Source organism: Molothrus aeneus, unplaced genomic scaffold (genome assembly GCF_037042795.1).
Source record: "Molothrus aeneus isolate 106 unplaced genomic scaffold, BPBGC_Maene_1.0 scaffold_30, whole genome shotgun sequence".
Lineage (NCBI taxonomy): Eukaryota > Metazoa > Chordata > Aves > Passeriformes > Icteridae > Molothrus > Molothrus aeneus.
The window spans coordinates 1,424,410-1,436,940 of NW_027098964.1; the positions used below are offsets into that span (position 1 = coordinate 1,424,410).

The 12,531-nt window shown below is 60.8% G+C and overlaps 2 protein-coding genes across 2 annotated transcripts; one reads left to right on the forward strand and one right to left on the reverse strand.

The window, feature by feature from the left end:
* Positions 1–2,670: 2,670 nt before the first annotated feature.
* On the reverse strand, positions 2,671–5,895 carry OPA3 (outer mitochondrial membrane lipid metabolism regulator OPA3). Its single transcript, XM_066570726.1, has 2 exons — positions 5,728–5,895; positions 2,671–3,755 (listed from the first exon to the last, which is right to left on the reverse strand). Exons 1-2 carry the CDS (start codon positions 5,867–5,869, stop codon positions 2,995–2,997), a joined length of 903 nt encoding a protein of 300 aa, XP_066426823.1. The 5' UTR covers positions 5,870–5,895; the 3' UTR covers positions 2,671–2,994.
* Positions 5,896–6,909: 1,014 nt separating this feature from the next.
* GIPR (gastric inhibitory polypeptide receptor) lies at positions 6,910–12,480 on the forward strand. Its single transcript, XM_066570681.1, has 12 exons — positions 6,910–6,951; positions 7,438–7,525; positions 7,602–7,918; positions 8,891–8,994; positions 9,531–9,699; positions 10,493–10,646; positions 11,026–11,086; positions 11,175–11,244; positions 11,346–11,434; positions 11,636–11,774; positions 12,220–12,261; positions 12,358–12,480. Exons 1-12 carry the CDS (start codon positions 6,910–6,912, stop codon positions 12,478–12,480), a joined length of 1,398 nt encoding a protein of 465 aa, XP_066426778.1.
* The last annotated feature ends 51 nt before the right edge of the window (positions 12,481–12,531 follow it).

The window sequence follows — 12,531 nt, forward strand, 5'->3', positions numbered from 1 at the left end:
TATTTAATTTTATTTTTTAATTTTATTTTTTATTTATTTTTAGTTTTGATTTTTTTATTTTTAAAGCATTTCTTTTATTTTTTTAATTTTATTTTTTATTTAATTTTTTAGTTTTGATTTTTTTATTTTTAAAGCATTTCTTTTATTTTTTTAATTTCAATTTTATTTCATTTTTAGTTTTAATTTTTGTATTTTTAAAGCATTTCTTTTGTTTTTTTAAATTTTTTTTAATTTTTAGTTTTAATTTTTCTGTTTTTAAAGCTTTTTATTTTTTTTATTTTCTTTTTTTTCCCATTTTTAAAGCATTTATTTATTTTATTTTATTTTATTTTTTATTTAATTTTTATTTTTAATTTTTCTAATGATTTTTCTTAATGATTTCTTAATTAATTCTTAATTTCTTAATGATTTTTTTTTATTTTTCTATTTTAAAGCATTTCTTTTATTTTTTAAATTTTATTTTTTATTTAAGTTTTATTTTTTTGTTTCTATTTTTAAAGCATTTATTTTTTTTTTAATTTTTAGTTTTAATTTTTCTATTTTTAAAGCTTTTTATTTTTTAAATTTTCTATTTTTTTCCCATTTTTAAAGCTTTTTTTTTAATTTTTATTTTTAATTTTTCTATTTATAAAGGTTTTTATTTTATTTTATTTGGTGCTGCCCAGACCAACTCAAGCTGGTGATTGGGGTGGTGTTTGAGGGTCTTGCAGTTACCCCGATTAATAGGTAGAGATGATGTTTGGAGGCCACAGTGTTACAGGTAGGGGTTAAACAGTTTTTTAGGGTCTTTCAGGTGATTTTTCAGGGATTTTTAGGGATATTTTAGGGGTTTTTTTACAGGAGTTTTTTAGGAATTCTCTGGAAATGTTTAGGATACCTTAAGGGCTTTTTCAGGGCTTTAAAAATAATTTTTAGGGTGTTTTAATGACTGTTTTACTGGGGCGCCCCAGCCACCCAAGGCACCCCGTGCCGGCGCCGCGGCGCTCCAGCCCAGGCTCCCGTCAGCGCCGCCCGTGGTCGCTTCCCCTCTCCTGCCGCCGCCGCTGCATGGCGGGCCGAGCCGCGCCTTCCCCACCGCACCCTCCCGCTTCAGAGCTGCTGGATGGCGCGGCTCCGCCGCCTCCTGCAACCACGGGCGTCCCGGCGTTCCCTTCCACGGCCGGAGCCGCAGCCCCGTTCCCGCAGCTCTGCCGCCTCCCGCATGCCCCGTCCTGCCCGCCGCCATGATGACTGCCCACACTGCGGTAGTGACAGAACCCACGCATGCGCAGTTGCTACAACCCCCGCACCAGCGATATCACTCCGCGCCGACTCATGGAACCACAGCGCTGCTTCCGGGATCAGCCGCACGCATGCGCAGTTCTATCTCCACGGCCCCGCCGCCAACCCCCACTGCGTTCACCACAGCTTTGGTACAGCCCGGTCCCGGTTCCGAACCGCTGCGTGCCGCTCTCCGGCCACAGCCGGCATCCCTGTGCCCTTTCACGCCACTTCTGCCACCACTGTGTTTATACACGGCACCACAGCAGGCGAAAACTGCAGCGCCTTGCATGTATCCCTCCGCGCCTCACAGAAAGGTGGTTCACATGTCCTTCCGCGCCTCTGCCGCTGCCGGACCTTGAGGAGGGCATCTTCGCATGACCGAGAGATCCCTCCGCGGCGTGTAACCCTTCACCGGGCAACGAGGAGGAGGAGGAGGAGGAGGAGGAGGAGGCTGGAATACGACAGCTGCTTTAATAAGTACGGGGCAGACAGAAAAATTCCATTCAAACACGGAATCCTGAGTCTGAACGGAATTTATGCATCATGTATGAGGTGTATGAATATGCAACAGGTCATTGCTTTTAAGGGTTAATCCTCTGTTAACGTGGGTTCCTTTATCAGGCTCGTGCTGCCCAGAAAAAGGCACCCGGACGTCCGAAACCCTTTGTTTTTGTTGTCTCATATCGTCCCAATTCAAATTGTCCAAATTATCATTGCTCTAATTGTTATTATTACTTTTGTTCTATTTTTGTAACCATTTCATAACCATTTTATGCAGACGTTCGTGCCCTGGTCATGTCAGAGCTGACCGCTGACCCTCCTGATGATCAGAGTGAAAATCGAGTGGATTTACCTTTTTTTTTTTGGAGAGGGGGTCCCCAAATTAATTATTTTCATTATTTTTATTATTTCCCACCCCCCCCTCCCCAGGATGAAATCAGCCGTTCCAGCCCCCCCCCCCCGAGCCCCAGAATGAGCTGGACCTGGAGCGGCTCAAACTGGAACCGGTGTGGGGGGGTCTGGGATTTGGGGAGGGGTCTGGGAATTTGGGGGGGGTCTGGGATTTTGGGAGGGGTCTGGGAATTTTGGGAGGGGTCTGGGATTTGGGGAGGGGTCTGGGAATTTGGGGGGGGGGTCTGGGATTTTGGGGAGGGGTCTGGGGAAATTTTGGGGTGTCCCAAATTTGGGGAGGGGTCTCTGACACAAGACAAGGGGAGGGGTTTCAAGCCCCTCCCCTCTCACTAATTATTATTTTTATTATTAATTATTAATAACTAATAATAAATGGTAATTAATAATTATTAATTAGTGCCACACTGTGCTCCTCCCCCCCATCACCGTGGGGGAGGGGGGAAAGGGGAGCCCCTCCCCCACTCTTCCCCCTCCCCCCTCCCCCACTTTGGGGCGTTTTTTAAGTCAGTTTTGGGTTTTTCACTTTATTCGCACCAATAAACATTTTTTTTTTTTACGGGAAAAAATTAAATAAAAATGTAAATTTTTGTGCATTGGGGCGGGGCTTGAGTTACCACGCCCCCGACCCTCAAAGGAAGCCACGCCCATTCCACAGACCAATCAGCACCCGCCCACCAATCACGGCGCTCCTCCTTGTCCGGCCCCGCCCCATCGCCTTTGCCACGCCCACTGCAAAATGACCATGTCCAAACTGGCCACGCCCACCCTCTGCATGAGGCCCGCCCCTTAAAGGCACAGAACAGAACACACAGAGCAGCTTTAATGAGGGGGGGCGCGGCCTGTCACAACAGGGGCGTGGCCTATCACAGTAGGGGCGTGTCCATTCACAGCTTTGGTGGGGGTGTGGCCTGAGCTTCCATGGGCGTGGCCTGAGCTTCCATGGGCGTGTCCAACCCCATTCTGGGCGTGGCCTGAGCTTCCATGGGCGTGGCCTGAGCTTCCATTGGAGTGTCCAACCTCGTTCTGGGCGTGGCCTGAACTTCCATGGGCGTGTCCAGCTCCACCCTGGGCGTGGCCTGAGGTTCCCTGGGCGTGTCCATCCCTTCCCAGGCCATGCCCCGCCCCTCCCTGGGCGTGTCCCTGGTTATGCCCTGCCCCTCCCTGGGTGTGTCCACCCTGGGCGTGTCCCTGGTCATGCCCCGCCCCTCCCTGGGCGTGTCCCTGGTTATGCCCCACCCCTCCCTGGGTGTGTCCCTCTCCACCCTGCTCAAGCCCCGCCCCTCCCTGGTTAAGTCCCGCCCCTCCCCGCCCCCGGAGCGCCTCCAGTTCCCTCCGGAGCTCGTCCAGGTGTTCCCGGAGCTCCTCCAGGGCCCTGTCCAGGTGCTCCTCGCGCCGCCGGCCCTGCCCCGCCTGCCGCAGGTACTCCAGGTAGAGGCAGAGCCCGCCCACGCCGAACACCAGCGCCTCCCCCAGCAGCTCCGCCCCCAGCTCGGCCGCCGCCTCCTCGTTCAGGGGCTTCACCGAGGCCCCCCGGAAGCCCAGGAGCCGCATCTTGGTCCGCATCTCCACCCAGTGGTAAACTGAGGCACGGGAGAGAAACACGGGGGGGAAACTGAGGCACGGGAGAGAAAATGGGGGGAAACTGAGGCACGGGAATGGGGGAGCATCTCCACCCAATGGTAAACTGAGGCACGGGAGAGAAACACGGGGGGGAAACTGAGGCACGGGGAATGGGGGAGCATCTCCACCTAGTGGTAAACTGAGGCACGGGAGAGAAACGGGGGGGAAACTGAGGCACGGGGAATGGGGGAGCATCTCCACCCAGTGGTAAACTGAGGCACGGGAGAGAAACGGGGAGAAACTGAGGCACGGGAAAGGGAAACTGAGGCACAGGAATGGGGCAGAATCTATGGGGGAGCATCTCCACCCAGTGGCAAACTGAGGCACGGGAGAGAAACGGGAATGACAGGGAAACTGAGGCACGGGAATGGGGAATGGGGAATGAGGAGGGAAACTGAAGCACAGGAGAGAAAATGGGGGAAACTGAGGCACGGGAGAGAAAACAGGGGGGAAACTGAGGCACGGGGAATGGGGGAGCATCTCCACCCAGTGGTAAACTGAGGCACGGGAGAGAAACAGGGGGAAACTGAGGCACGGGAATGGGGAATGGGGAGGGACACTGAGGCACGGGAATGGGGAATGAGAGGGAAACTGAGGCACAGGAAAGGGTTTAGCAACGGTAAACTGAGGCAGGGATAAAGAGGGAGCATCTGCACCCAGGGGGAAACTGAGGCACAGAGAAACAGGGGGAAACTGAGGCACAAAAACGGGAATGACAGGGAAACTGAGGCACGAGAAAGGGAAACTGAGGCACGGAAAACAGGGAGGGAAACTGAGGCACAGGAGAGGGGGAGTGGTGGTAAATCCCCCCCAAAATCAACCCCCAAACCCCCCCGAATCAGCCCCCAGATCCCCCCCAAATGCAGATACAAATTGTCCCCAGATCCCCCCAAAATCCTGTTACAGATCCCCCCAAAATCCAGCCATAAATTCCCCCCAAACCAACCCCCAGATCCCCCCAAAATCAACCCCCAGATCCCCCCAAATCCAGCTAAAATTTCCCCCAAATCCAACCATAAATTCCCCCCAAACCAACCCCCAGATCCCCCCAAAATCAACCCCCAGATCCCCCCAGATCCAATCATAAATCCCCCCCAAATCCAGGCACAAATCCCCCCAAATCCAGGCACAAATCCCCCCAAATTCAGCCATAAATTCCCTCCAAATCCAGCTAAAAATCCCCCCAAATTCAGCCATAAATCCCCCCCAATCCAACCCCAGATCCCTCCGAAATCAACCCCCAGATCCCCCCCAAACAGAGCCACAAATCCCCCCATAAAACAACCAGAAATCCCCCACAAATCCCCCCATTAAACAACCAGAAATCCCCCATAAATTCAGCCTCAAATCCCCCATAAAACAACCAGAAATCCCCCATAAATTCAGCCACAAATCCCCCATAAAACAACCAGAAATCCCCCATAAATTCAGCCACGAATCCCCCCCAAACCGACCCCCGATCACCCCAAATCAAACCATAAATTCCCCCCAGATTCACCCATAAATTCCCCCCCAGAACCCCCCAAAATCCACCCCCAGACCCCCACAGCGGCGTCCCCCTGGTGTCCCCAAGTGTCCCCAGGTGTCCCCAAAGGGTCCCAGACCGCTCCCACCCCCCATGTCCCTCGATGTCCCCAGGTGTCCCCAGGTGTCCCCAGGTGTGCCCAGGCCCCCTTGACCCCTCCCAGGGGAGGGTCCCAGGCCAATCCCACCCCCAAAGCCGAACCAGGACAGGGTCCCCCCATATCCCCAGGTGTCCCCAGGTGTCCCCAGGTGTCCCCAGGCCCCCTTGACCCCTGTCCTTCCCTCCCGGGGGGGGTCCCAGGCCAATCCCAGCCCCAACCCGTGCCCGTGTCCGGTTCCCCCCCGGTCCCGCCGGTGTCCCCAGGTGTGTCCCCAGGTGTGTCCCCAGCCCAGGTGCGCCGCACTCACGCTGCGCGGGGGGCAGGCAGATGTAGGTGCGGAAGAAGGGCGACGCGCGCGCCCCCGCCTTGATGCGCGCGGCCAGGGGGCGGCTGAGCTGGCGCGCGCCCAGCGTCAGCAGCTTGGCCAGCGGGAACGCGCCCGCCACCATCCTCCCGTCCCGCGCGCGGAGATGACGTCACGGGAGGGGACGGGGGGGGCGGAGAGAGTCGGGACACGCCCACCTTCCTTCCTTCCGTTCCCCCCCCCCCACCTTTGTCCTGGTTGGCGCCCCCTGGCGGACGAGCGGACCTGGCCTCGGCGGGGACACGCCCCTTTTGTCTTGGGGACACGCCCCCTTTGTTTTGGGGGCACGCCCCCTTTGTTTTGGGGGCACGCCCCCTCCCGTTGGGACACGCCCCCTTGTATTAAGGACACGCCCCCCTTTGGCCTGGTTGGCGCCCCCTGGCGGAAGAGCGGACCCTGCTTGGATGAGGACACGCCCCCTTGGCTCGCGGATACGCCCCCTTGTGTTGGGGATACGCCCCCTTTGTTTTGGGATACGCCCCCCCCTTGTTTTGGGGACACACCCACACGATTTGGGGGTGTCGGGGAACACCTGGGGGACACCTGGGGGACACCTGGTGACACTGAGACCCCCATGGGTGACACTGGGGGACACCTGGTGACACTGAGACCCCCATGGGTGACACTGGGGGACACCTGGGTGACACTGAGACCCCCATGGGTGACACTGGGGGACACCTGGGACCCCTCTGGTGACACTGGGGGACACCTGGGTGACATTGAGACCCCCGTGGGTGACACTGGGTGACACCAGGACCCCTCTGGTGACATTGAGGGACACTGGGGGACCCTCCTGGTGACATTAAAACACCCGTGGGGGACACTGGGGGACACTGAGACCCCCCTGGTGACACTGAGACCCCTATGGGTGACACTGGGGGACACCTGGGGCACACCTGGGACCCCCCTGGTGACACTGGGACCCCCCTGGTGACACCGGGTGACATCGGGACCCCCCTGGTGGCACCGAGGCCCCTCCCAGGGGCGGTCCCCGCCCCCGCCGGTGCCACCCGGGGGTGACGGAGCCACGCGCGGAGCCGGCGCCGCTGGCACGGGGACATCGAGGGGACGCCGGCGACAACTCCAGAGGCCACCAGGGGCCACCAGAGGCCACCCAGGGCCACCATGGGCCAGCAGGCGGCGACCCCCGGCCCGCCGGGAGCAGAGGTGAGACCCCCGCCACGTCCCCCGGTGTCCCCGCGCTGTCCCCACTGTCCCCACATGTCCCTCGATGTCCCCCTCATTGTCCCTTTGCTGTCCCCACATGTCCCTTCATGTCCCCCTCATTGTCCCCTCGATGTCCCCCGATGTCCCCGCGCTGTCCCCCCACGCTCTCCCGCTGTCCCCCGATGTCCCCACTGTCCCCTCTGATGTCCCTCCCTGCTGATTGATGTCCCCACTGATGTCCCCATTGATGTCCCCTCTGCTGTCCCCAGGAGCGCTCCGCCCGCTCTGATTGATGTCCCCTCTGTCCCCGCTCCTGTCCCCGCTCTGTCCCCATCGATGTCCCCTCTGTCCCCTCTGCTGTCCCCAGGAGTGCTCCGCCCGCAGCTGATTGATGTCCCCTCTGTCCCCATTGATGTCCCCTCCTGTCCCTGCTCTGTCTCTCACTGTCCCCATCGCTGTCCCCTCTGTCCCCTCTGCTGTCCCCAGGAGCGCTCCGCCCAGGCCACCGTTGTCGCCTGGCGCCAGTACCGCCAGGCCTGCGAGCTGCACCTGCGCCTGGCCCCGCCCCCGCCAGGTGAGACCCCGCCCACGCCTCGGGGACACCTCGGGGACACCTCGGTGACACCTTGGGGACATCCGTGTCCCCTCAGGACCCGTCTGCAACCGCAGCTTCGACCTGTACGCGTGCTGGGGCGACGCTGTCCCCAACAGCACCGCCACTGTCCCCTGCCCCTGGTACCTGCCCTGGTACCACCGAGGTAACGCCGGGTGGGGACAGCGAGGAGGGGACAGCGAGGAGGGGACACCGAGGAGGGGACACCGAGGTGGTGACAGCCGTGTCGCAGTGCAGGGCGGGGTGGTGGCGCGGCGCTGCGGCCCCGACGGGCGCTGGGTGACAGACGACAGTGGCAGGACCTGGCAGGACAACTCGCAGTGCGAGGACCTGGCGCAGGTGACACCGCTGGAGGTGGGGACAGGGAGGGGACAGGGAGGGGACAATGAGGGGGCAAGGAGGGGACAGGGAGGGGACAGGGAGGGGATGGGGTGGGGACAATGAGGGGGCAATGAGGGGACAGGGAGGGGACAGGGAGGGGACAGGGGGGCACAGGGAGGGGATGGGGTGGGGACAATGAGGGGACAGGGAGGGGACAAGGTGGGGACAGCCAGGGGACAATGAGGGGGCCAATGAGGGGACAGAAAGGGGACGGGACAGGGAGGGGGCAATGAGGGGACAGGGAGGGGACACGGAGGGGACAGAGCGGGGACACGGCGGGGACAGCACGGGCGTCGTGGCGCTGCGGGTGACAGCGGGGTCACAGCGCGGTGACACCGCGGGTGCCACCCCGCGGGGCGGTGCCACGTGCCCGTGTCGCGCTCCGTGTCGCCGGGCGTGTCACACTGCGTGTGTGTCACACTGCGTGTGTCGCGCTGCGCTCCGTGTGACACCGGGTGGCGCCCGGCGCCGCGCTGTGCTGGCACATTGTCACCCCCCGTGTCACCCCCGGTGCCATGCTGTGCTGGCACATTGTCACCCCCCGTGTCACCCCCGTGTCACCCCCCGTGTCACCCCTCGTGTCACCCCCGGTGCCACGCTGTGCTGGCACATTGTCACCCCCCGTGTCACCCCCGGTGCCACGCTGTGCTGGCACATTGTCACCCCCGTGCCATGCTGTGCTGGCACATGTGTCACCGCTGTGCCCCGTGTCCCCTATGCCATGGCGTGTCCTCTGTGCCGTGTCCTCTGTGCCGTGTCCTGTCCCCCTGTCCCTGTGTCCCCATGTCCCCCGCCATGTCCCATGTCCTTTTGTCCCCTGTTGCCCCTGTCCCCGTGTCCCCTGTGCCATGCCATGTCCCGTGTCCCATGTCCCTTGTCCTGTGTCCCCTGTGCCGTGTCCTGTGTCCCTGTGTCCCTCTGTCCCCTGTCCCCGTGTCCCCGCAGCGCCAGGTGTGGCTGCTGGAGCAGTTCCGCCTCCTCTACACCGTGGGCTACTCCCTGTCCCTGGTGTCGCTGCTGCTGGCGCTGCTGCTGCTGCTGCTGCTCAGGTGGGGACGCACCTGGGGACACCTGGGGACACTGTCACACCTGGGGACACTGTCACACTGTCATACCTGGGGGACACTGTCACACCTGGGGGCACTGTCACACTGTCACACCTGGGGACACCTGGGGACACTGTCACACCTGGGGGCACTGTCACACCTGGGGACACTGTCACACTGTCACACCTGGGGGTTACTCGCTGTCCCTGGTGTTGCTGCTGCTGCTGCTGCTGTTGCTCAGGTGGGGACACACCTGGGCACATCAGCACACCTGGGGAGTGTCCCCCGTGTCACCCAGGGGGTGTCCCTGTGTCCCCCTGTCCCCGTGTCACCCGGGGATGTCACCCATGGGTGTCCCTGTGTCCCCCTGTCCCGTGTCACCCATGGGTGTCCCCCTGTGTCCCCAGGCGCCTGCGCTGCACGCGGGACCTGATCCATGCTGTGTCCCCATGTCACCCATGGGTGTCCCCATGTCACCCATGGGTGTCCCTGTGTCCCCCTGTCCCCGTGTCACCCATGGGTGCCCCCTGTGTCCCCAGGCGCCTGCGCTGCACGCGGAACCTGATCCACGCCAACCTCTTCGTGTCCTTCGCGCTCCGCGCCGCCGCCATCCTGACCCGGGACGCGCTGCTGCCACACCAGGGCCACCGCCGGGGCCACCAGCAGGGCCAGCACCCCGGCCACCCCCTGCAGCTGCTGGGAGAGCAGGTGGGGACAGACAGGGGACAGCTGGGGACAGCTGGGGACACCACAGGGACAGACAGGAGACAGCTGGGGACAGCAAAGGGACAGACAGGGGGACAGAGGGGACAGCCAGGGACAGGGGGACACGGGGAGGACACCACAGGGACAGACAGGGGGACAGAGGGGACAGCCAGGGGACAGGGGGACAGTGTGGGGACAGGGGGACACGGGGGGGACACCACAGGGACAGTCAGGGGACACCACAGGGACAGACAGGGGGACAGAGGGGACAGCCAAGGGACAGGGGGACAGTGTGGGGACAGGGGGACACGGGGGGGACACCACAGGGACAGTCAGGGGACAGAAGGGACAGCGTGGGGACACTAAAAGGAGGGAGGGGACACCCACAAGACCGGGGGACGGACACCTGTGGGGACAGCCAGGGATGGACAGGGGACACCTGTGGGGGTGGCTGTCCCCTCCTGTTGGTGTCCGGCGTGGGGAGGGGACAGCGATGTCCGGGAGGGGACACAGAGGTGGCCGGGAGGGGACACAGAAGGATCGGTGTCGAGCAGGGGACAGAGGGGACAGTGGTGTTGGGGCTGGAGGGGACAGAGGTGGCCGGGAGGGGACAGAGGGGACGCAGCGGTGTCCGGAGGGGACATGGGTGTCAGGAGGGGACAGAGGGGACACTGGTGGCTGGAGGGGACACAGAGGTGGCAATGAGGGGACAGAGGGGACACAGCAGTGCCAGAAGGGGACAGAGGGGACACGGGTGTGTCCGGAGGGGACACAGGTGTGTCCGGGCGTGGCGCAGGCGGGGCCCGCGTGCCGCGTGGCGCAGAGCCTGGCCCAGTACTGCGTGGGCGCCAACTACGCCTGGGCCACGGCCGAGGGGCTGTTCCTGCTGCGGCTGCTGCTGGCCACACCTGCGCGGAGCCACCTGTGCGCCTTCCTGCTCCTCGGATGGGGTGAGAGTGACACCTGTGTGTCACCTGTGTGTCACCTGTGTGTCACTGTGTCACCTGTGTCACCTGTGTGTCACTGTGTTATTGTGTCACCTGTGTTACCTGTGTGTGCCACCTCCTGCTGGCCACACCTGCGCGGAGCCGCCTGCCCGCCTTCCTGCTCCTCGGATGGGGTGAGACACCTGTGTGTCACCTGCGTCACCTGTGTGTCACTGTGTCACCATCACCTCTGTGTGCCACTGCGTTATCGTGTTATCATGTCACCTGTGTCACCTGTGTGTCACCTGTGTCACCTCCTACACCTTTGCGTCCCCCCCGCCCCCTCCCCAGGTGTGTCCTCCCAGGTGTGTCCCCCCCCCTCACCAGGTGTGTCCCCTCTCAGGTGTCCCCGTGCTCTTCGTGGTGCCCTGGGTCGTCCTGCGTTACCTGTACGAGAACGAGGGGTGAGGCCACCACCTGTCCCGTCCCCACCCCCCTCCCAGGTGACACGGGGGCGTGGCTAACCGAGGCCACGCCCCCCCGCCGCCGCAGGTGCTGGGAGCGCAATGAGAAGGCGGCGGTGTGGTGGCTGATCCGCTGCCCCATCCTGGCGGCCGTGGCGGTGCGTGACGTCACCCCGGGTGTGCCACACCTGTGCCACACCTGCGCAGGTCACACCTGGGCGTGCCGCAGTCACACCCGCGTGTGTCGCACCTGCGCCAGGTGAACTTCGTGGTGTTCGTGAGGATCGTGCGGATCCTGGTGGCCAAGGTGCGCGCGCAGCAGGTGGCGCGCGGGGACACGCGGCTCAGGTGGGGACGCACCTGCGCAGGTGGGGACATCGGGGGGGGGACGACGACACCTGGGCAGGTGGGGACAACACCTGGCGAGGGTGGGGGACACCTGGTCCCTGAATCTCCCCCGGGGGCATGCCCAGGTGTGTTCCCATGCCCGGGGACGTCTCCACGCGTGTCACCTGTGTCACCTGTGCCACCTGTCCCACCTGTGCCCAGGCTGGCGCGCTCCACGCTGACCCTGATCCCCCTGCTGGGCGTGCACGAGGTGATTTTCGCCCTGGCCGGGGAGGGCGAGGGGGGCGGCGGCCTCAGGCTGGCCCGGCTGTGCCTGCACCTGCTGCTCACCTCGGCCCAGGTGAGCCGCGCACCTGGGACACACCTGGGACACACCTGGGACACACCTGGGACACACCTGGGGGGTTAATGAGGCGTTAATTGGGGTTAATTGGGGAGGGTGAGGCTGGCCCGGCTGTGCCTGCACCTGCTGCTCACCTCGGCCCAGGTGAGCCACGCACCTGGGACACACCTGGGACACACCTGGGGACATTTGGGACAGCGGGAAATGAGGGGTTAATGGCGTTAATTTGGGTAAATTTGGGGTTAATTTGGGTTAATTCGGGTTAATTTGGGGTTAATTTGGGCTAATTCGGGGTTAATTTGGGTTAATTGAGGTTAATTGGGGTAATTCGGGTTAATTTGCATGAATTTGGGTTAATTTGTTTTAATTGGGGTTAATTGGGGTTAATTGGAAGTGCCAGACCCCCCCCAAAGTGTCCCCATGTCCCCCCCGCCCCGAGCAGGGCCTGGTGGTCAGCGTCCTCTACTGCTTCACCAACAAGGAGGTGCGTCATGTCGCGACACGGGCGGCGCCTATCGCGGCATGGGCGGGGCCTATCGCCGCGGGCGGGGCCGCATATCGCGACATGCCGCCCCCGCAGGTGCAGGCCGAGGTCCGGCGGGGGTGGCAGCGCTGCCGGATGGGGATCCCCGGAAGCCGCAGGGCCCCCCCGAGGCGCCAATCGCGACAGGGGCAGCGCCCGGTGGCCGAGAGCGGCTGCTGAGGGGGCGGGGCGCACCTGGGCGCGCACCTGGGCGCACCTGGGGGGGCAATT